Source organism: Rhinatrema bivittatum, chromosome 3 (genome assembly GCF_901001135.1).
Source record: "Rhinatrema bivittatum chromosome 3, aRhiBiv1.1, whole genome shotgun sequence".
NCBI classification, from domain to species: domain Eukaryota; kingdom Metazoa; phylum Chordata; class Amphibia; order Gymnophiona; family Rhinatrematidae; genus Rhinatrema; species Rhinatrema bivittatum.
In genome coordinates, this window is record NC_042617.1 from 386192568 (window position 1) to 386214888 (window position 22321).

The 22321-nt window shown below is 43.3% G+C and overlaps 1 protein-coding gene across 4 annotated transcripts in view; it reads right to left on the reverse strand.

The window, feature by feature from the left end:
• Positions 1–22321, reverse strand: part of CD109 (CD109 molecule) — a 456523-nt gene that overhangs the window by 144134 nt on the left and 290068 nt on the right. For all 4 annotated transcript variants that reach the window (XM_029595620.1, XM_029595619.1, XM_029595617.1 and 1 more), the window contains one exon: positions 6193–6411. In XM_029595620.1, the coding sequence (XP_029451480.1) occupies positions 6193–6411 (219 nt within the window). The remainder of the gene's footprint in view (positions 1–6192; positions 6412–22321) is intronic.

Below are 22321 nucleotides of genomic sequence, written 5' to 3' on the forward strand. Positions count from 1 at the left end.
CACTGCACTTGGATGCTCGCCTCCAATGGCAAGAGAAGTCTCACCATGTAGTCCTGTGACTGCAGACTCCACCAGGAAAGCAAATGTGAGTTGAAGAGGCCGCATATGCGCCCTTGCTTAGGGCACAGCCTCCAATGTGGCTTCAATCAAACTCAGATCCTGTAAATAAGACCACACTGTTGGGTGAATAGTCCTTCTCACGGTTTGAACTTGAGCAATCAATTTCTGAATGCAACTGTCAGGCAGAAGCACTCTGCCCTGCTTCGTATCGAAATGAATGCTGAGATACTCCAGCATCTGAGATGGTTGTAAGCTCCTCTTGGCCAAGTTCACCGCCCAGCCTAATTCTTGCAGAAAGGAGACCACCTTGCAAGTCAGGTGACTCTTCCATGCTCTTGGCCTGAATCAACCAGTTGTCCAGATACGAGCGACCCAGGCTTCCATCCTTGCTCAAGGACACCGCTACCACCAACATGACCTTAGAGAAAGTCCTGGGTGCAGTGGCCAGCCCAAAAGGAAGGACCTGAAACTGCTAATGTCATCCTAGAATGGAAAACCGTAGTAACTAATATTCCCAGTGAATGGGAATATGTTGATATGCTTCTGTCAAATCCAGAGACATGAGATATTCCTGATTCTACTGCCATTATTATGGAGCACAGAGTTCATTTGGAAATGAGTCACCTGCAAATGCTGACACCTTTGAGATCCAAGATGGGTCGAATGGACCTCTCTTTCTTGGGTACATCAAAATAAATGGAATAGCCCGCATTTTCTTATGATTCGGGAACAGGAATTGTGGCCTTCAAATCCAACGGCCTCTTTAATGTAGTCTCCACTGCCACCCTCTTCTGTAGGTAGTTGCATGGAGAAATCAAAGGCATCCAGGGGAATGTAAAGGAATTCAAGAGCATATCCATCCCTTATGTCTGACGTAATCTGAATCCATTTCAGTTAAAAGTGAGATAGACATCTGCCTATCTCCTGTATCAGCAGCTGAGTCCGCACACCTTCACTATGAAGATTGAGATGCTCCACTCCAGGAGCCTGCATCCTTCTGAGGCTTTCTGGGGTGAAAGGACTGAGACCTACCGAAGGGACAGGTTCTTTGAGTAGTCACTCCCCTATAAGGACAAAAATACCTGTAGTCTCTAGAGCGGCCACTTGCCCAAAAAGGACGTGAAGCCAGCTTATCCTTGTTATGACCGTCTGTCACAGATGGCTGCGACCGCTATTACTCACTTCGTGCCTCACTGCCCTCTCTCCTCTGGAAAGACTTGCAGCTGTGGCTGGCCGCCTCCGACCCTCATGGCTCCGTCTCAGGACTCCTCAGGGTGGTGAGGATGCCGCCAACTGCCATGTCTCTCCTGGGCCTCCCTAGGCACGCACGCGCACTCCATGGCCCTCCTTTAAGGATGTCAGGGCGGAAACCACAGGGGGTTCTCCCCTTTATGAAATCACTAGCCCTGGACTCTTAAGCACCATCGGGGCCTGGCTCTAATCGACTTGGCAACGAGTTCCCTCCTTTCTGAATCCTGCTGTTCTCACTTCGACATCGGTTACTGGTTACTGCTTCCCTTGGTGTGAGACTCTCAGGTACCCACTCCTCAGGGGCCTTGCTCCTGTCTCTGGCTATCTACTCCTCGGAAGGCCCTGTACCTCGGACGCTGTCTACCTTCCTCCGCTCCTCGGGGTTGCTTCAGGAGCTACTCTACTCATGAGCCTCTAACTTCGGTGTACCCCACTCTGCGGACCACTGCCGAACTACTCTACCCATGAGCCTCCACTTCAGTGTACCCCACTCTGCGGACCATTACACCATGCTGCTCTGCTTTGTGGAGACCCAGCGCTGGTGTACCCAGCTCAGTGGGCCACTGCCATCGGGTCAGCGCTTGTGAACTTGTGACTGAGCGGCACTCCACCGCTCCTCGGGACAGCGCCTAGTTACTTCTGTTACTACATCTTGCTCCCCGCACCTTGGGGTAGCATCCTATCTGTGAGACTGTACACACTCCCCTGCTCCTCGGGGTAGTGTTCCCTCGTACTGCCAGAGACCCCTGGGTTTCCCCATGCCTCAGGTAAGCCTTCGTCATTCTTTCTGTGCTGACTCTCTCTCTGTGGATCCGCCCCCTGGGGTCGCCCTCACAAGCACTCCTCCTTTGCCTGCCTGCATTCCCCGCTCCTTGGGCCTGTTCAGTACTCTACCACTAGGGAGGTCTATTCTGGCTCACTACTCCCACGGCCCAGCCTCCTACTCTCCCTGTATTCGCTGGGCTGAGTTACCTGTAGCTCTGACCTTGCCTCCCGATGGTGAGGCTCAGCGGGGCTCCTCCCCGTGTGCGGTACCACCTCTCACCTCGGGCAAGGGTCCACTAACCTACGAATCCTAACAATCCTCTGGAAAATGAGGGACCTAGGATTCTCCCATCTATTTGTCAGCATCTCCAACTTACTGCCAAATAAAAGAGAACCCTTAAAGGGCAACCTTGTGAAACTGGACTTAGAAACTGTGTCTGCCAACCAATTTTGCAGTCACAACTGACGTCTAGCTGCTATCATGGAAGCAACCTCTTTGGTGTCAGTGCAAGCAAGATCACAGCCTGCATCAGCTAAGGTAGCGGCTCCTGGTTCCATCACTGCTCTACTATCCACCTGCTCCCTCAGACTCCTGAGAGATGCAGACTAGCCCAAGCCACCAGGGAACAACAAGAAGCAATTTGTAAATTCATCAATATGGCCATAAAGCTCAAATCCTTCCATGATTTTGTAGACTACTATCACATTGCCCCCTCAGCCGTCTCCTCTCCAAGCCTTAATCTTCCCAGCCTCTTCTCACAGGGAAGCCATTTCATGCCCTCCCCCCCCCCCCCCCCCAATCACTTTGGTTGCCTCTCTCTGTACTTTCTCCAGTACAACTATATCTTTTTTGAGATGTGACAACCAGAATTTAACACAATATTCAAGGTTCAGTCCCACCATGGAGCACTACTTAGGCATTATGTCACTATGCACTCTATTTGCCATTCCCCTCCCAATAATGCCTAACATTCTGCTTGCCTCTTTTACCGCCTCAGCACACTGTGTTGGCAATTCCAATATAATATCCACCATGATGCCAAGATCTTTTTTCTGGATGGTAACTCCCAATATGGAAACCAAAATTGTATAACTACAACATGGGCCAAGATATTTATACCACTGAGGCAGCATTGGAAAAGAAGTTCAGAGAGGTCCCAGTGTCTGGGACTTCACTGTTTCAACTTTGTATGGTGACATCTATCAGAGGGAACAGAGGGTATCTAGGGAAGCTTTACCTGTTTCACCAAAAAGGGTAGAGGAGGGTAATCCGGGAGAAGATAAACAAGCCCCATTTGAAAGTAGTTCCTTTGAGTTGTGCCGAAAGCATGTGCAGAGGGGGAGGGGAAAGGTACTCTGGCCTAGAGAACCCCATACAGACTCTACCCTCTGTGAGGAAAAGGAATGGTCAAAACCAGTTTATTGTGGGAAAAGAATATAAGAATGGCGATCTATTTTTCCAGGCGTTAACATGGGTAGAGGTAGACATATGACCTAACAAGGTCAAGCTGAGGGGATGGGTATGAAAAGGACCCTCCTTAACAGTCCAGGACCCAGCATTTAGCCTGATCTACCTTAAGACAACCCAAAAGGGAATCCTGGTTGCAGGGCATTTCTCCTGAGGAGAGGGATAAGATGCCAGGGCCCAAAGGGAGAGGAGGCCCTGAGAAGAGAAGGAAGCATAGGATTTGCTAAACTGTCTACTATTGACTTACACTGTGAATTTTTGCTTCACAATTCTGCTGAGTCAAAAATAAGGAAACAAAATACCTGCTTGTCTGTAAATAATTTGTAGAATAGCTATAGTCCAGTCTATTCTGTCTTCCAGCAAGTCAAGACCACTCACGCTATGTTATACAAGACTAATCTTCATTAAACTCTGTGAAACGAAGTTCACGGTCACCACCAAATTATTACATACAAGAAAATACAGCTGTACGTCATCTGTATAAACTTTAATAGATAAACAAAGGATATCCATTAAACAAAGAGGCTGTAAATAGATAAACTTAAAGACAGCACAGACCCCCTCAGGGACCTCTATTTTTATACCCTGCCAAGTAGACTTCTTCAGTGCAATTTGAATTTGCTGAAGTAGACCAGAGAAAAATGAAGCAAACAGTCCAACCAATTCCTAAAGTTGCTAAGTGACTAAGCAAAATAGATTTGGCTCACAGTATCAAAATGTAGTCAATAAGTGAAGGACGATCAAAATAACAACCTCCTTGATCAATCTCCTTCAACAAAGCATCACAAAGTTAAAACAGAAGTCTGTGCTGTGTCTAAATCTAAAACCACTTTGATAAGGACTTCGATGATTTTTTTTTTTTAGGAACAATTTAATAGCACCATAACAGCCTTCTCCAGTACTTTCCCCATAGGACAGGAGTTTGAAATATGCCTGTATTATTCAAATCCTTGACCATTTGCCCTTTGCCTTCAAGACAGGCCAGACTACAGCCTGCTTTAGAGAGAAAAGAACAAGACCCTCACCCAGGGAAAAATTAACTAAATTACCAAAAATCTCCATAAAAATATATTTCTGATTACATAAAACCCAAAACTGGCACTCTCATCAATACAGTGTACTATCACTAAACAAAAAAAAGGCTAAATCACCACCCTCTAAAGTACTCTTCAAAAAACAAAAATGAGGGGAAAATATTCTTGAAATGCTAAGATAGTGTCTGGTGCTATAAATGCTGGGATTATAGCCACTCTTTTTTTTAGGCCATAACCCAATGAATGCATCAAGTTAATCAGTGGATTTTTTAATTTTACTATTTTTTTTTTTTTTTTTTAATGCAATTAAAAATGTCTCTTGCCCCATATTTATTGTACATATCATGTTAAGTGCCCTCTTGTAACTGCTCTAGAGTTGAGAACAACAATATCTTATATGTTTGAACAGCACCACTGTGCTCACAGAGATTGGTCAGCAGTACAATGTAGCCCGACACTGACAGCATTTCAACATTCCGTCCACTTCAGGGGCTAGAGGGTATTGTTGCTGAGTGCACTGTTCATCATGCTAGAGTAGAGTAATTATATTTAAAAGAGACATTTTTAATTGCATAAAAAAACAAAATATAGTAAAAGGAAAAAGCCACAGATTAACTTGGTGCATTCATTGAGTTATAATCTAAAAGAGTGGTTATAATCCCAGCATTTATAGAATCAGATACACTATCTTAGCATTTCAAGGATATTTTCCCCTCATTTTTGTCTTTTGAAGATTCTCATCAATAGAACAACATAAGGCCTTCAATTTAGTCATAACTGACTCAATCACTACCTTCGCGATATGTTGAAACTCCTTCATGATAGCAACTACAACCTCCTCCAAAGAGGGAAAAATGGTACACAATGAGGAAGAAGGAACTGTCAATTTCTGAATCTTAGCACAATATTTGGCAAAAAGTATAAGGACCTGATTGACTGAAGTTATCTGCTTGAGAAGACTTTACTAAACCATTAGCTATAGCAAAATAACAACCAAATCATATAACATTTAACTAAGCACAGGGCAATCAATAAAAAAAGCATAAAATAATAATCCTACATAAAACTAAACCAATCAGAATCAAATAAAAATCATAAATAACAGCATATAGTGCAATACTAATATAAAGCAAAAAAATGTGCTAAAACAGAATAAATCACAATAAAATCCTGCCCTCGTGTGGATGTCCTTCTCTGTATTTTGATTCTCCAACCTAGCTAATCAGCAAAAGATTACTCAAACTGAGTTTGAATTAATGGATCAAAATGTCCATAGCTGTATTGGTTCTAGGAAAAATTAGACATGGATGTGGCATTTTGTTGTAACAAAAATGTTTTATGCATCAATAGTATATTAGCTTTCATAAGTTCCTGTTACAGAATGGCTTGCTCTTCTGCAAATAATCTCAGGCAGTCATCTTAACTACACTGATAACAAAATATAACTTTTCGTATTATCCAGATCATCCTCATCTACTCTAGCATGAGAAAATTACACAATATATGTTATCACTATTGGATTATCTGATTAGTCTGCTCTTCTGGCACTGTGGTTCCCATTATCTAATTCAAATTTGTATTTAATACTGCACTAAACCGCTATATATATCTTACCTTGACTAAAACCTTTCGGGTGATAGCATCAGAAGCAGCCTTGGATATTGCTTTCACTGTTATAGGAATCTCGCCCAACTGCTTTGTTTCGATGGGAAAGAGAACAGTCAACCCATCTTGACTTGGTACAGATACAGACTGCTGGTTTTCAGTAGCATTTATATCATTGAAAGCTAACAGAATGTCAAATGCATCACTTGTGTCAAGGGTCACAGTAACCTGTAAAATATACAAACAATGAGGTGAATTTTCAAAGGAGCTATGCATGTAAAAGTTCCATATATCATAGCAATTTTCAAAAACCCGTTTATGCATATAAAACCCAGTTTTACATGTGTAAATCCTTTTGAAAACTACCTTCTTGGTATATACTTTCATTAAATTAAATTAGCATTCAGACAATCACTACTATGCTGATAAAGAGTATACCATCTATTTTTAACTTATTTTAAACAAATGACATAAGAAATTATTTAACAGAATAACAAATATCCATGCTTCTTGTCCAACAAATCCGTACATTACAAAGCATCACCCAATTAACAAATAAGTGCTGCCCGAAATATTAATACAAATAAATGCCATTCCCCCCTCAAGTGAAATGCCACAGACAACTTCACCCCAGTAAGCCTAAACCTCTAGCACTTAAATATTGCTCATATGGCAACCATTCTATACCATACAGAAACTATGTCTTCCAAAGTGTAAAAGTCATTTTTTCTATGACTGCTATATCATACACCTGGGTACACTAATGAGCAATTTGTGGCTGCGATTTCCAGTACGTTGCAATTATAAACCTTGCAGCTAAGGGCTAGCTAAAGACACATCAGTCCACATCCCAAGAAGATATAGTACAGGTGTGAGATGAACAGGTTCACCCAGTATGCCCCCAATTTGATTTTCTACTCTCTTCCAGAAACTTTGAGCCACAGAACATACCCACCAAACATAGAAATAGTCCTCAACCACTTTGCATCCCCTCCAGCATAGTGGAGATGAAAGCGGAGAGAAATTTGCAAAGTATTGAGGGCATCTACAGCTGTACTCATAAGTTTACATATCCCTGGCAGAATATGTAAGATATGTAGCATTTTAAAAAAACATGAGTGATCAGACAAAACATATCTGTTATTTTTAATGTGTTTCAAATTAAACTATTATGCATCACAGAAAAGCACAATCATTAAATAAACCATAACAATAAAGGAAATAATAAAATGGTCCTGTTATGATTAGTGTGTATGTGGACCCTTGGCCAGAGTTGATACAGCCTGTAGGGAGGAGCCCCACAGGTCCACACCGTCAGGAGGTGAGGTGTTGGAGTATAGGGAAGCTCTGTGCACGGTCGAGAGGAGAGCCTCAGAGACCAGGAGATGGGGGTCCATGTAGATGGTACTTGGAGAGACTGGAGAGAGAGGGCACCAGGCAGATCACAGGATGATGGGCGCCCAAACAGCCAAGCTGGATATTCTGCGATGGTGCACAGCGCAGTGGGTATAGAGGAGAGTATAGGCAAACCCCCCGGGGAGGAGAGCCGAACCCAAGTCCAGTAGACAGGTACGTAGACAGGTACGTGGAGATCGGAGGGTAACTGGCTGAGTAATAGAGAAACCAGCCCATGCAGCGGGGCAGCTGTCAATTGTAGAATCACAAGGAGTAAGCCCCGAGGAGCGGGGAAGCTTAGGGTGGTCTTGGAGTAGGTGAGCACGGCTCGAGAAGCAGGGAGACGTGAACAGTCTTTGAATGATACAGTGCAACCCCAAGGAGTGGGGTAGGCCAGGGAACAGGTCCCATAGAGCGTACACTGACCCCCGAGGAGTGGGTGCCAGACAGGGTCCATGATAAGAGCAGAAGCGAAATCTCAGGAACAAGGCAGGCGTAGGACTTGTAAGGAACTTGTTGCCAAGTCGGCTTGCTGGGGGCGAAGCAGGATCTTAAATACCGGTGTCCGATGACATCATCAACAGGGGACGCCCCCGAGGTTCTCGCCAAGGTGGCTTCAAAGGCGGGACGTGACGCACATGCCTAGGAGGATCAGACATTGGAGCCGGGAAGTAATGGCGTCCATGCCTTCGCGAGGAGGCCCGAGGGACACAGCGAAGCAGACAGGCCTGTGCAGCGAGGAGACCCGGGGAGGATAGGAATGCAGAACAAGCTGTGAGTACTCGTGGTCGAAGCCATCTGCAATCGAGAGGCATAATAGGTCCTGTTCAAAAGTTTGCATACCCTTAGTTCTTAATATTGTGTACTGCCCCCTTTTGCATCAATAATTGCTTGCAGTCTTTTATGATAGTTGTGAATGAGGCCCTTTATTTTTTCATGCGGTAAAACTGACCATGACTCTTGGCAAAAAACCTCCAGATCCTGTAAATTTTTGCCTAGCATGAACTGCATGTCTGAATTCTCCCCAAAGTGACTCAATGATGTTGAGTTCAGGAGACTATGATAGTCACTCTAGAACCTTCACTTTCTTCTACTGCAGCCACTAAAGGGTAGACTTAGCCTTATGTCTTGGATCATTATGTTGGAAAGTCCAAGTGTGCCCCATGCACAGCTTCCTGGCTGATGAATGCAAACTCTTTTCCAATATTTTCTGACAAGATGTGGCATTCATCCTGCCATCGATTTTGACTGAATTCCCTGTGCGGCTGTAGTTCACACACCCCCAAAACAGCAGAGGTCCATCTCCATGCTTCATGGTAAGGATAGTGTGCTTCTCTTCATAGCATTTATAGTTGTGACCATAAAGTTCAGTTTTGGTCTCATCACTCCAAATTGTTTTATTCCAGAAGTTTTGAGGCTTCTTTAGGTGCTGTGTGGCATATTGTAAGTGGGCTGTTTTGTGGCTTTTTTTTCTGGTAACTCTACCATGCAGCCAATTTTTGTACAAGTAAAACTTCTTATTGTGCATGCGGAAACACCCACACCAATTTGTTTCAGAGAAGCCTTTATTTCAGTAGAAGTTGCTTGTGGGTTTTTCTTTGCATCCTGACAAATTCTCCTGGCAATTGTCTCTGAAATCTTTCTTGTTCTACCTGATTGTGGCTTGGTATTACCAGAACCCATAATTTTCCACTTCTTGATCAGAATTTGAACAGTACCGATTGGCATTTTCAAATCGTGGGATATCTTTTTAGATCATTTTCCTGATTTATAAAGTTGAACTACTTTTGCTCGCAGATCTGTTGTTTTCCCCATGCTTCAGTAACCACCGAAGACAATGCAGCCCTGGATGAAATGCATAAGGATTTCTCAAAAGCTAAGAAACTCATTGATTATATATACACAGACACCAATTACAATTAAAGAAGATACAGGTGTGGATACCTAACCTTCATTGCCATCTCAACCTGTGTGTGTCAACCTGAGTCCATATTATCAGCCCAAACATTCAAACTTTTTGAACAGGACCATTTTTTTTTATTTCCTTTATTGCTGTGGTTTGTTTAATGATTTTGCTATTGTGGTTTGTTTGATCACTCATGTTTTCTTAAAATGCTACACATCTTTCAAAATTTTCCAGAGGTATGTCAACTTATAAGCACAACTGTATGCTTACATTCACACTAGCTTCCTCTCTCTGACACATATGCTTACACACACATGCTCCCTTTTTCTCAGGCACATATGCTTAACATTCAGGTATACATGCTTACATACCCATTCACATTTACTCTCTCTAGTTTGTTGTTATTGTTGGTGCGTATGCGGACCCTTGGCCTGAGGTGCGAGTTGACACTGCCTGTAGGGAGGAGCCCCACAGGTCCGCACCATCAGGAGGCGAGGTGATGGAGTAGCAGGAAGCTCTGAGCACAGCGGGGGAAGGACCCCCAGGATCCAGGATCCAGGAGGTGACCCCCGTAGCATAGCAGGCTGTAGGTGTCACCTGGAGAGTCAGGAGAGAGAGGGCACCAGGCAGCCCACAGTACAGGGGCACAGAGATAGACGTACAGGAGATTCTCTGGTACGACAGCCCTGCAGGGCGGAGCTGCGGTGTTGTGGGCAAAGACAGGAGCATGCAGTCCATCCCACAAGGCGGGAATCCCAAGCCCGGTTCCAACAGCTCCAATAGGCAGGTACCCGGAGATCAAGGGAGAGCCAGCTGAATGGTAGAGAGGCAGGCCCACAGAGCGGGACAGCTAGAAGTGATAGTATTTCCTGGAGCAGACCCCGAGGAGCGGGGAGGCCCAAGGTAGTCTCTGAAATAGTAAGCGTAGCCTATGGAGAGGGAAAGCACAGACGGTCTTGAATGACACAGGCACAATCCTGAGGAGCGGGAAGGCCAGCCGAGGATTCACTAGTCACTGCAGTAGTTCCAAGGGAGACCCGGGTGGAAGAACCGGTAGCCAGGAAGAACCCAAGAGGCACAGAGCCAGCACGAGGAGCGGGGTAGGCCAGGGGGAGCGAATCCCCGATGGAACGCTCACTGACCTCCAAGAAGCGGGTGCAGATAGGGTCCAAGATGCAGGAAAGAGCGGCGTCTCAGGAACCGGAAGCAGGTAAAGGACACGTACGGAACTTGTTGCCAAGTCAGCTGGCTAAGGGCGCCAATGTAGCTTAAATATAGGAGTCCGATTACATCATCAACTGGGGATGCCCCCGAGGTTCCCGCCAAGGCAGCTTCAAAGGCGGGACTTGTGACGCCCAGGAGGGCCCGACATCGGAGTAAGAAGTGATGGTGTCCATGCCTCCGTGCGGAGGCCTGAGGAACGCGGTGATGCAGACAGGCCCGTGCGGCGAGCAGACCCGGGGAGGGCAGAAGTGTAGAGCAAGCAGTGAGTACTCGCAGTCGCAGCCGTCTGTGACCAACAGGCATAACATTTGTAAACCGCTTTAATTTATCTAATGGAAGGCAGTATATTAAGACAAACTAAACTCTCCCACACCAATTTGACCTGGCTGATCATTTCAATATAATTTGTACCCTACATTAATTATCCTCCTACCAGGCCCCTGAGATGCCTATTATGTTTACATCTTTGTTTAGTGCCATACATTTGTGAAGAAGCTGGGGATTCCCCCTTAAGTAGAAGACAGCTAAAAGAGGAAAAAGTTTTATCAACCCTGGCCAAGTCAGAAAGAAGGTAAGCCTTAAAGAAAACCCAGAATGGGTTAAGCACAGAAACAGAGCAGCTAGCTCCAGCAGAAAGGGGCCAGTCAGGTGGATGTGCCCTCCCAGTTAGGAAAAGCAGGTTTTTTGTTTTTTCTATTACATATCTTATATTCCACAGCTTCCCAAATTAATTCAGCCCAGTACGGACAACATACAACATTCAGAAAAATAAAACAGATAAAAACAGATTTAAAAAAATAACAGTGGTAAAAACAAACATTCACAAAATACCAGAAAATAAAACAGTTTGGAGTATCCTATGGCAGGGGAAGGACGGGGTATGAATCACCTGACAGCACAGGAAGCAGTCAAAGAGGGAGGCGAAGAAGAACAGGAAGAGACAGTTTTTCTCCCTGCAGAAAGAAACACTGAGGAGCCAGAGGAACCCAGTACAGTGAACCAGATTGAGATGAAAGAACCGATGGAAACAGAGGCAGTCTTGTGAAGGAAAAAAACAGCAGTGAAACTGGTTTAGTCCCTTGAACCACAGCAGCACAGGTACTCTGGCATTGGTTTCCTAAGGGAGGTTAGTTGGCTGAGCTTGCTTATTTGAGTCCATGGGAGGAAAGTGGAATAAGTCTCAGCCAGCAGAGGATGGTGGCAAACGTGCAACAAGAAGAGCTGGAGGACAGCCAGAGAATCTATAAAAGACATTCTTGCATTCTGGAATTCTAAAGATTATTTGTTTGCTCTGGCAAGTTGTTTTTTCTTTTGTGCCTAATAGAAAGGAAAGAGTGGTTTTAGTGAGAACTACCTTGGAATACGCAACCACTGGAAATGATACCAGATTGTACACTAGTATGATTGGATATGCATAAAATTTGAGTGGATTACTCTTGACAATATGTAGATTACTAGTAGAAGGAAAGTCTGCGTCTCATGCCCTTGTCAACGGAGTGCCACAGAGAAGGAGCAATTGGTGGCAGCAGTGGGACCAACTGGACCTCACTAGATTGGAGGCTTGGCCAGGATTACACAGTGCCTCTGGAGAGGCTATACCATAAGAGATTCTAAGGTAATGGTGTTTAAGACTTGTGGTAGTGAATACTGGAGGGTAACGGAGTGTGATCCAACCATAAAGCGAAAGCTAACGAGAAGATTCCTTATTCATAGTTGTGGTCCACACCTGTTTTTTATTTCTCTATTTGCATCCCCAAGTCTGCCAAGTTGTCAACAGAAGGAATTCTCAAATGGAGTGCTGAACAAACCCCAAAAGAGAAGTTATGAGACAACTGATGGAGGAAACAGACAACGAAACCAACAACAAGGACCTCTTAAAATTGATGGAGGAACAACTGATCACGATCAGACAACTACTGACTCAATAATTCCAGGTCACCCCTGACAGAGGTACTATAGCTGAAACCTAGGACAGATGAGGAGGCAAAGAGTTAATGTTGACAAACAATGGGCCTGGAGGATTAACCTGATGCATACCTCGTAACTTTTGAAACAGTGGCAGAAGCAGCCGGCTGGCCTCGAGCAGAGTGGAAAGTAAGGTCAGCACCTTACCTGACTAGAGAAGCACAAACCGCATATAGGGCATTAGAAGTGACAGCAGCAAAATTATGAGATGTTCAAAGCTGCTATTCAAGACCAGCAAGGGCTCACCCCAGAAAGATATAGACAAAGGTTTAGGGAGACATATCTAAGGCAGGGGTCTAGGAACCAAGCGGTGACGCAGAGAGGTTAGGACTGTTCAGCTTGGAGAAGAGACGGCTGAGGGGGGATATGATAGAGGTCTTTAAAATCATGAGAGGTATAGAACGGGTAAATGTGAATCTGTTATTTACTCTTTCGGATAATAGAAAAACTAGGGGGCACGCCATGAAGTTAGCATGTAGCACAATGGAGAAAATTCTCTCTTACTCAATGCACAATTAAGCTCTGGAATTTGTTGCCAGAGGATGTAGGGAAAGGGTGGGAAAACCAGTGGTACCCCTGTTGTAATATAAATGTCATATGGTAGAGATAAAAATTGGGAAAATTAACTCTCCCCCTACATTTATCTGCTTTTAAAGTAGTTAAAGCAATACGGGGCACTTTGTTATGCCATAAGAACCGTTACAGGAGGCAGTCCACTTGTCAATAGAAATGTTTAGAAAAATAAACCATTATTATGGAAAGTGTGAAATTTATGCGAGGGGCAAGGACCATTTTTATGGTATTGAGTTGTCCCCACCAGGTCAAATGTAATGGAGACCATTGCAAGATGGCATCATGGAGCCTTTGTAATAAAGAACATTCACTATGTAGTACAGTGGAGTGTATAGAGTCATAAAAATTGACACCCAAATATTTGAGTCCTTGAGGAACCTTCCTGATTGAATATTTTGAAAGATCCGACATAGCCCCATGGACATTCAATGGAAGTATCCAGTTTTATGCCAGTTTATTTTATATCCAGACATAGTAAATTGAAATAAGATCCAATAGTGAAGGGAGAGATGCATTAGGGTTAGTTAGATATAATAAAACATCAGCATAAGCAGATAATTTGTACGCTGCTTCACCAATGATGATCCCCATATTAGCATCTTGCCAAATCACCAATAATAGTGGTTCCAAAGCCAGGTTAAAAAGGAGGGGTGAAAGAGGGCAGCCTTGTTGAATGTCTCTATGTAAGGAAAAGGATGGAGTGGCATGATTATTTATATAAAGAAATGCTGTCGGGGAGTCATATAGCAATCGGATCCAGGAGATAAATGAGCACTCAAGGCCAAACCAACTAAGTGTTTCAAATAAAAATTTCCATTCTATGCGATCAAAGGCCTTTTTAGCATCTAGAGATAAAGCCACAATTGGAGAGGAAGAATTAAATGCATGTGAAAGAAAAGGCGACTATAGTTGGAAATCAGCCTGTTCCTGATGAAACCAGATTGATCTGGGTGAATTAAAAAGCCCATTACAGTAGCTAATTGCATCGCTAATATTTTAGCAAGAATCTTATAATCGATGTTTAACAATGAGATGGGCCTTTAATTAGAGACATGTAATTATAGGCTTTGGGAATACTATAATTCCTGGCTTCCAAAAAGAAGGAAGCAGCTGATGAGTGAAATATCATACAGGAGAAAAAGTATGCAAATGTGGAATTAGGTCTTTTTGGAAAGCTTGATAGAAGTCTGCGTTGAATCCATTAGGACCTGGCACTTTCCCATTAGAGAGATGAGATACAGCTTCTGCCACCTCTTTACACTTGATAGGACTAATACTTCTTTCTGATCATCCATGAGCGAGGGATGAGAGCACCTGGAAAGGAATCTATGCATTGTCGAATAGATTCCGATTTGTAGAGCTCCGAGTAGAAGTCACTAAATGCTTGCAAAATATAATTGTCTGATGTTAATGATGATCCTGTAGATGAAATTATATTGGAGATACCTTTTTTGTCCTTCCAGCGCTTGAGGTATGAAGCTAGCAAGTGGCCTCATTTATTGTTCTCAGCATAATATGCTTGCTGATTGAATAAGGTTAAATTCACCTGAGAGTTCAACAGCTGCTTGTATGCATATTTAGTCTTCAATAATAAATTCCAGGTAGTAGATGATGGAGAAGCTATATGTGATTTCTCATGAACAGATACTTCCTTCTGTAAAGAATTAAGAGCAGCTTTTTGTGTCTTTTTTTTGTTGAATGCTATAGCTCATATCACCCCGGATAGTAGTCTTGAAAGCAGCCCAACAGATGTGAATGAGACATCTGGAGTGATGTTATGCATAAAGTATTCTGAAATCTTATATATTTTTTTAAATGTAAAGTTTTATTACAAGTTTAAATGTTTATAACATCACATCAATAACAGAGCATTTCAATCATCATACATCTCAGTGTGTCCCCTCAGAATCCCACCCCCCCCCCCACCTTACCCACCCCAGTCCCTTCCCGGCATAGATTGACAGGAACATAAAACATGATACATAAATAGAAACATAACCGTAAACATGTTAGGCTCTTAAGATAACTGGAGCTGTGGTCATGCCACTAAATAATCAACCATTCATATTATTATTAAGAAAGTATGGAATTAAGAAATTAGCATCTCCTTCCATGAAATTTTCTCATCTGACTTCCATTGGGTACGTTTCACCATTGTCCTAATCACAGCATTACTGTGGTGTCACTATTATACAAGTAAATCTACAAAGAGATGTTATAATTGTGCAATAAAGTCTGCAAAAAGTTGCCATATCTTTTGGAATGCATTCTGTCTATTATATTTAGTAGCAGTAAGAGAAGCCAAGGAAAAATATAAATGCAATTTGTTGATAACTTCTTTGAGCATGGGAATTTGTGTTGACTTCCAATAAAAAGCGACTTGACCGCGCGCTGCTATGAATATTTGTGAACAGAGACACTGGTGCGCCTTGTCTGTTGTATCAGGGAACACATTCAACAGGGCCACAGCAGCAGAGGGTGTAACTTGTATTCCCATGAGTTAATTTACCCAGTCAAAGATAGCTGCCCAGTAAGGTGCCAGTATGGGGCATTCCCACCAGATATGAAAGTAGGAGCCTCGTGCCCCACATTTTCTCCAACAATCATCCAAGACATGGGGATACCACCTATGGAGCTTATCCGGGGTGGTATACTACCTATATATCATTTTATAGCAGTTCTTCTGTAATCGTGCGGATATGGAGCACTTCCTAGCCGCAGTGATAATAACTCCAAGTCTTTTCTCCCAATCATCTGCCCAAGTCAGTTCCCCATTGGATAATATGTTTGCTCGGCTCCAGCTGAGAGGGAAAGAACAATTGATAAAGCTTTGTAATGCATCCCCTAAGAGTATCGCCATTAAGGATGTAAGATTCCAGCATGGACCTGCCCATCCTAAGGGACTTGGATCATTAAAGACCTTGAATAAAGTGTGTGATTTGTTCATAGGCCAAAAAGGCTTCAGGCTCAAGGTGATGTAGCTCAAACAGTCTATCCCTAGGTAGGATATCACCTTGAGATAACATATGGCCAATTGTGGTAAGTCCCTTTTCACGCCATACTGTTAGACGGCGGGTTTAGAAACCAGTGGGTAAGTGCGTATTATTCACCAGTCTGGGCGCCTATGCTGTGCCCAAATGCGTAAAGTAATGCCCTTAACAGGGCACCAAGTGTAGCGAGGTTGTCATGGTAATGCAGTCAAGTCCATAGAGCCCACTATAGATTATTCTATGGAGACCCATTGTCTTGGAGCCTTATGGCGGTATATATTAATCAGGGCTCTTAATTGGGATGCGCCATAATACCACTGAAGATTAGGTACAGCCATACCTCCCTGAGGTTTTGATAAGTAAAGCACTGCCCTGGCTAATCTAGGGGGTCCTCGCCGCCAAATGAAATAAAAAATGTTCTGCTGCCAGTTGCGTAATATGGATGAGGGAAGGTACACTGGCAAAGATGAAAAAAGATAAAGAAATTTGGGTAGGATCGTCATTTTTGTTATAGCGATCCGACCACACCATGAAAATGCACACTTATTCCATCTACTCATATCTGTGATGAGTTTGTCAGTCAGGGGAGTATAGTTGAGTGAATACAGATCTGTTAAATTAGCAGATAGCAGTATACCTAGGTATTTGATATACGAATTGGTCCACTTAAAAGGAAAGGTCCGCCAAATACTCTGCACTACCCCGGGACTTAAATTGATATTTAACAGCTCTGATTTTTTTTTGTTCACTCTGAGGCCTGCTTCTTGACTAAAGTTATTCAATTCCCTCATCACTCCCGGAAGAGTGTGTGCGGAGTCTGTTAATATTAGAAGGATATCATCCGCGAATAGCGAAAGTTTATAATGTTGGTCACCCAATACTACTCCTTTGATGTCTATGGCATTGTGGATTCTAGTGGTGAGGGGCTCTAAATATAGGGCAAAGAGTAAAGGCGACAGTGGGCACCCTTGTCTGGTGCCACGTCCAATCTCAAAGGCTGATCCATAACCATTGTTAACTTTAACCTTGGCTTGTGGTTGGTTATAAAGGTTTGTAATCCATCTAAGAAATTATGGTCCAAACGCTAATTTCTGCAACGTGCGAAACAGGAATGGCCAATGCACCAAGTCAAACGCCTTCTCGGCATCTATCGATAACAGCACGGCTGGTTTCTGTTCCTCACGAACCTACCACACTAGATCTATAACCTTTCATATATTATCTGCAGCCATTCACTGTGGAATGAATCCTACCTGATCATTGTGAACCAACCCAGGAAGAATTTTATTAAGTCTAAGGGATAAGATTCTAGCCAGGATTTTTAAATCGACATTTATTAATGATATGGGTCTATAGGAGCTGCATTGAATAGGATCTCTTCCGGGCTTGGCGAGTACTGTGATGCCCGCGGTGTTGGATTGACAGCCAATGGTCCCCTCCTCCCGCAGGCTGTTGTAAAATGAGGCTAATGGTTCCGCTAATGTCTCAACATACTTATTTATTTATTTATTTAAAAATTTTTTTTTTTATATACCGACATTCATCCAGGATATCACATCGGTTCACAGTGTAACGCAAATATACTCCATACATGGCGCTTTACATGGAACAGATAAAACATGTTAACAAGGGAATAAAGGGGTAAGAGAATATGGGATAAATTGCATTAAATATTAAACAAGACTCTCCCAAAATAACATTACTAAAATAAGAGACTCTAAGTGGACAGTAGTAACTGACTCCTCGGGGATAAGAATGGCCTTCTTATAGTATGCACTCGAGAGGCCTTCTTATAGTATGCACTCGAGAGGCCTTCAAGACCGGGTGCCTTGCCCGCCTTAAGTGATTTGATAACAAACTTGACCTCACCAATAGTAATGGGAACTTCTAAGGAGAGCTGTTGCTCGGGAGTAACGGCAATTCAATATCCTTCAAATAATCATCTATATGAGCATTGAGGATAGTAGCCTCCGTACTATAGAGTTTTTTTAATAAAAGTTGGTGAAGGCCATTCTTATCCCCGAGGAGTCAGTTACTACTGTCCACTTAGAGTCTCTTATTTTAGTAATGTTATTTTGGGAGAGTCTGGCTCGCAGTTGACGGGTGAGAAGCCTCCCCGCCTTTTCCCCACCTTCATAATACATTTGTTTGGTTATATCTAAAGCATGAAGCAATTGCACATTGTCAAGTTGATGAAGCTCCGTTTTAAGGGCCTGCAACTTGTGGTAGCAGGATTTTGAAAGGGTTCTCATATGTTCTTGGGATAGATGGGAGATATTGGCCAAAATGTCAGCCCGCTCCTGAAGGCGTTTAATTTTACACCATTTTGCCTGTGATATGAGGAGCCCCCTTGCTACAGACTTCGAGCAGTCCCATAGTGTGCTAGGAGCAATCAAGGGATCCTCATTTAAAATAAAGTATTCTTGTAATTGGGCCTCCAACGAGTTAGCAAATTGTGTGTCCCGTAATAAAGACTCACTTAATTTCCAAAATCTATTGCTGGAGTCTCTGCACCCAATTTGTACTTCTAAGCTAATAGGTACGTGGTCCGACCACGTGATTGGTTCTATTTCCACCCTTTGAACCTGATTTCTTAAAAGCTTATCAATTAAAAAATAATCGATGCGGGAATAACTGTCATGAGTTGGAGAATAGTAAGAATAAGAACGAGATTGAGGATATCGGGATCGCCAAACATCTATCAACTGCCAGTCATCCATAATGCCTTTCAGGAAATTCTAGCGGCACTGGGGGACATGTGCACTTGCCGATTGGAGTTATCCAATTCTCAGCACATAGTAAGGTTGAAGTCACCTCCCATAATTAGAGCACCTTCCGCATGAGTTAGTAAAAGACCATAAACCTCCTCAAAAAAGGCTGCCTGCTCTGTATTGGGAGCATATATTGAAACTAATGTATAGATATGGGTGCCAATCCGTAGCTTTAACAACAAAAATCTGCCAGAAGGATCTGCCACATTCAATACCAAGTCAAATACTAAGGACACTGACAGTAAGATCCCTGTGCCAGTATATCTATGCTTGGGCCCGCTAGCCGCCAAGTAGACATGAGGGAATTCCTTATATCGTAAAAGGTAGCTATGTCTACATTTCAGATGGGATTCTTGAATAAAGGCTATATCAGCCTGGAGATGCAGCAGTTCCTTCCTGAGTAGACAGCGTTTTCTGTATGTATTGAGACCTTTTACATTGAGAGAGATTATTTAAACCATGAGAGCTATATGGAAAAATACAAGTCATGCTAGCACCACAGTGATGTACCAGAAGAAGTTTGCCAAAGAAGTGAACTACATATCAGATTAATACCCAATAGGATGCCTTAACATGTTGAAATGCCCCAAACAATGTATAACAAAGCAATGTAAACTGTCGGTTCCCAACCCCTTAAACAAATGGATTCGCTGTCCCCTCGCAAATCTAAGTACCTGGGGTGCCTGATGTGCAACGCTATAGGCCCTTGCCCTCCCCCCTCCCCCCAGCCATCATTGAGCATTATGCATTCAATAATTAAGCATTTAATATATTAATAGTCCCTTCAGTGCCATGAAATGCAGAAAAATGAAGTTTAGACGTGCAAAAAATCAGAGAGAGGGCAATCGTTTGATTACAAATCAGGAGTTCAAACTGTTGATATCTTCAGCCTTGATCTGCAGGTGTTGATGAGGCCTGCCGAGTTTGCCTACGCAGTCTGCCTCTACCCAGGCCCTGCCGGCGCCATCTTTGATTTGGATCCGACTCGGGGCCTTGCAGCGACTTAGGGTTTGCTTCAAAAGGTATGTTCAGCCCTGCTTGCTGAAAACACTCCACAGCATCCACTAACATTTTCACACGATAGATGATGCCCTTGCGTTGGAAAAGGGTGGCAAATAGAAAGGCCCACCTGTACTTGATCTCTTCGTTCCGTAGGGCTGTGGTCACTTCTCGCAGCTGGTACCTCTTCTGTAAAGTGGAAGGCGCAAAATCTTGATAAATCGAGATTACATGTTCCTGCCACTTCCATTGAGACTTTAATCGAGCTATTTTAAGGACCTCTTCCTTGATTTTAAAATTGTGGAATTTAATAATGATGTCCCAGGTTGATTGTCTCTCCTGGGACCCAGAGCGCGATGTGCGAGTTCCAAGTTGATCGTGGGTACTCCCGTCTCGCCCTCCATCGGCGCTGCTCCGTTAGATAAAATATATGTGCAGAGCTCTATCGCTGTGAGCATGCTATTTTGGTATTGGTCAGTTTTCGGTATCCCTCTAATCCGGAGATTCGCCCTCCTTGAGTGATTTTTGAGGTCCTCGACTTTCTCAGAGAGAGATTCCACCTCTGCAGTTAGCTGCGTATTTCTTGAGGTTATCGAGTCTATCATGGCTCCCTGGTGATCAGCTCGCACATCGAAGTCGTCCACCCGATGCCCAGTCGACGTGATACCTTCTTTCATGGTGGCCATGGTCGCCATGAGTTCAGCTTTGTGATTTTTGAGATCTGCCCGAAGTTCTATAAACCAGGTCCGCATTTCGGCATGAGTCGGGAAGTCTGGGTGAGTTTCGGCGTCCTGCGGTTCTTCAGACGGTGCAGAGTTCCTGCCTGCGTCTACCGCCTTGTCGGCAATTCCCAGGGAGCTTGCGGCCTGCTCATCACCATCGGCTGTATGTCCCCTGCATGTTTACTAAATGAGAACTGCTTCAGATCAGTTACTCTCCAGCGGGTAGCCATTCTCTCAGGCAAATATAGTATTGGAGCAGGAAAAAACTGTATTCCGGTGCTGGTTTCTCTGCGAAAATGCCTAATAAATAGGGGAGAGGTGAGGAGCACATGAGTTAAGCTGCCATCTTGTAGCGCTGCTCGCTAGCGCCCCCCTGAAATCTTATCTTTTAAGACCAAGAAGGCATTATCTGCCAATAATGAGTTGAATATCCACCAAGGATCTTCTGTCACAGGAGAGCCTAGTGTGTAGTTGGAGACAGCGGCATTATCCATTACGAGAATAGGGGGTGTATCTATGCAGATTGAATGCAAGGCTGTATAGATCTGGAAATTAAAAAATAGTCAATTCATAAGTACGACAAATGCGGAGGGGAGAAGTAGGTTAAGTCCTTATCTGTAGGGTGTAACAAGCGTCAAGGGTCAGATAACCTATAAGAATCCATGAGACATTGTAAGGCCTTACTAGCCTTTGAGTAAGAGACTCTGACTGTTGGTTGCTTATCAAGAATGGGATCCAGGGGTTAATTGAAGTCTCCGCCAATAACTAAATTTGTAGATCCCATTGTTAGAAGCTGTGCAAAGTTGCATGGAAAAAATCTGGATCCTTCATATTGGGGGCATATAAATTACAAAAAATGATTGAGTCACTGCTGATGGACACATTAACAGCAATACAGCAACCTTCTGGATCAGAGGATTGTTGCAAGATTTGCAAGTTCAGTTTTTATGGAATAATATAGCCATTCCTCTTTTTATATCATATACTGGATTGTAGAGGACTTCGCCTACCCATGCTTGTTTAAGCTTCTGAAATTTGGGCTCAGAGAGGTGGGTCTCTTGAAGAAAGGTGTCATCTGCTCGTAAAGACTGTAGGTAAGTGAGTATTTTTTTCCTCCTGATTACATGGGAGAGCCCATTGATATTTAAGGAAATCACTTGAAGAAATTTGCCCACAGAAGCCATTATAAATGTAAGGAAAAGGTAATAAGATGCAGTTGATGGCAATAAGAGAACTCATAAATTGATTTCTATTCTGCAGCTAAGCAGTGAATTTTTCCAGGGATAGAATAGGTAAAAAATAAAAATAAAAAAAAAACTAATTAATACAAAAAGTGAAAAAATGTGTGTTCAGTCCAAAGCTGTCAGTGTATGAGCCGAGAGAATATATAGAGCCTCTAGGCAGGGCTGGTGCCAAGCAAGATCCTGCTGTCCGCAACTGATTTGGGCACCATAATAATAAACAAACGGGCTAACCCAACCAGAGAGGGGTTATTATAATCACAAATATACGTTGTCCAGAAAGTTCAAGACAGTTATCGAAAATGCACTGAAAGGAAAAATCAAGGTATTATGCATTAGGTCTGCTATAAAT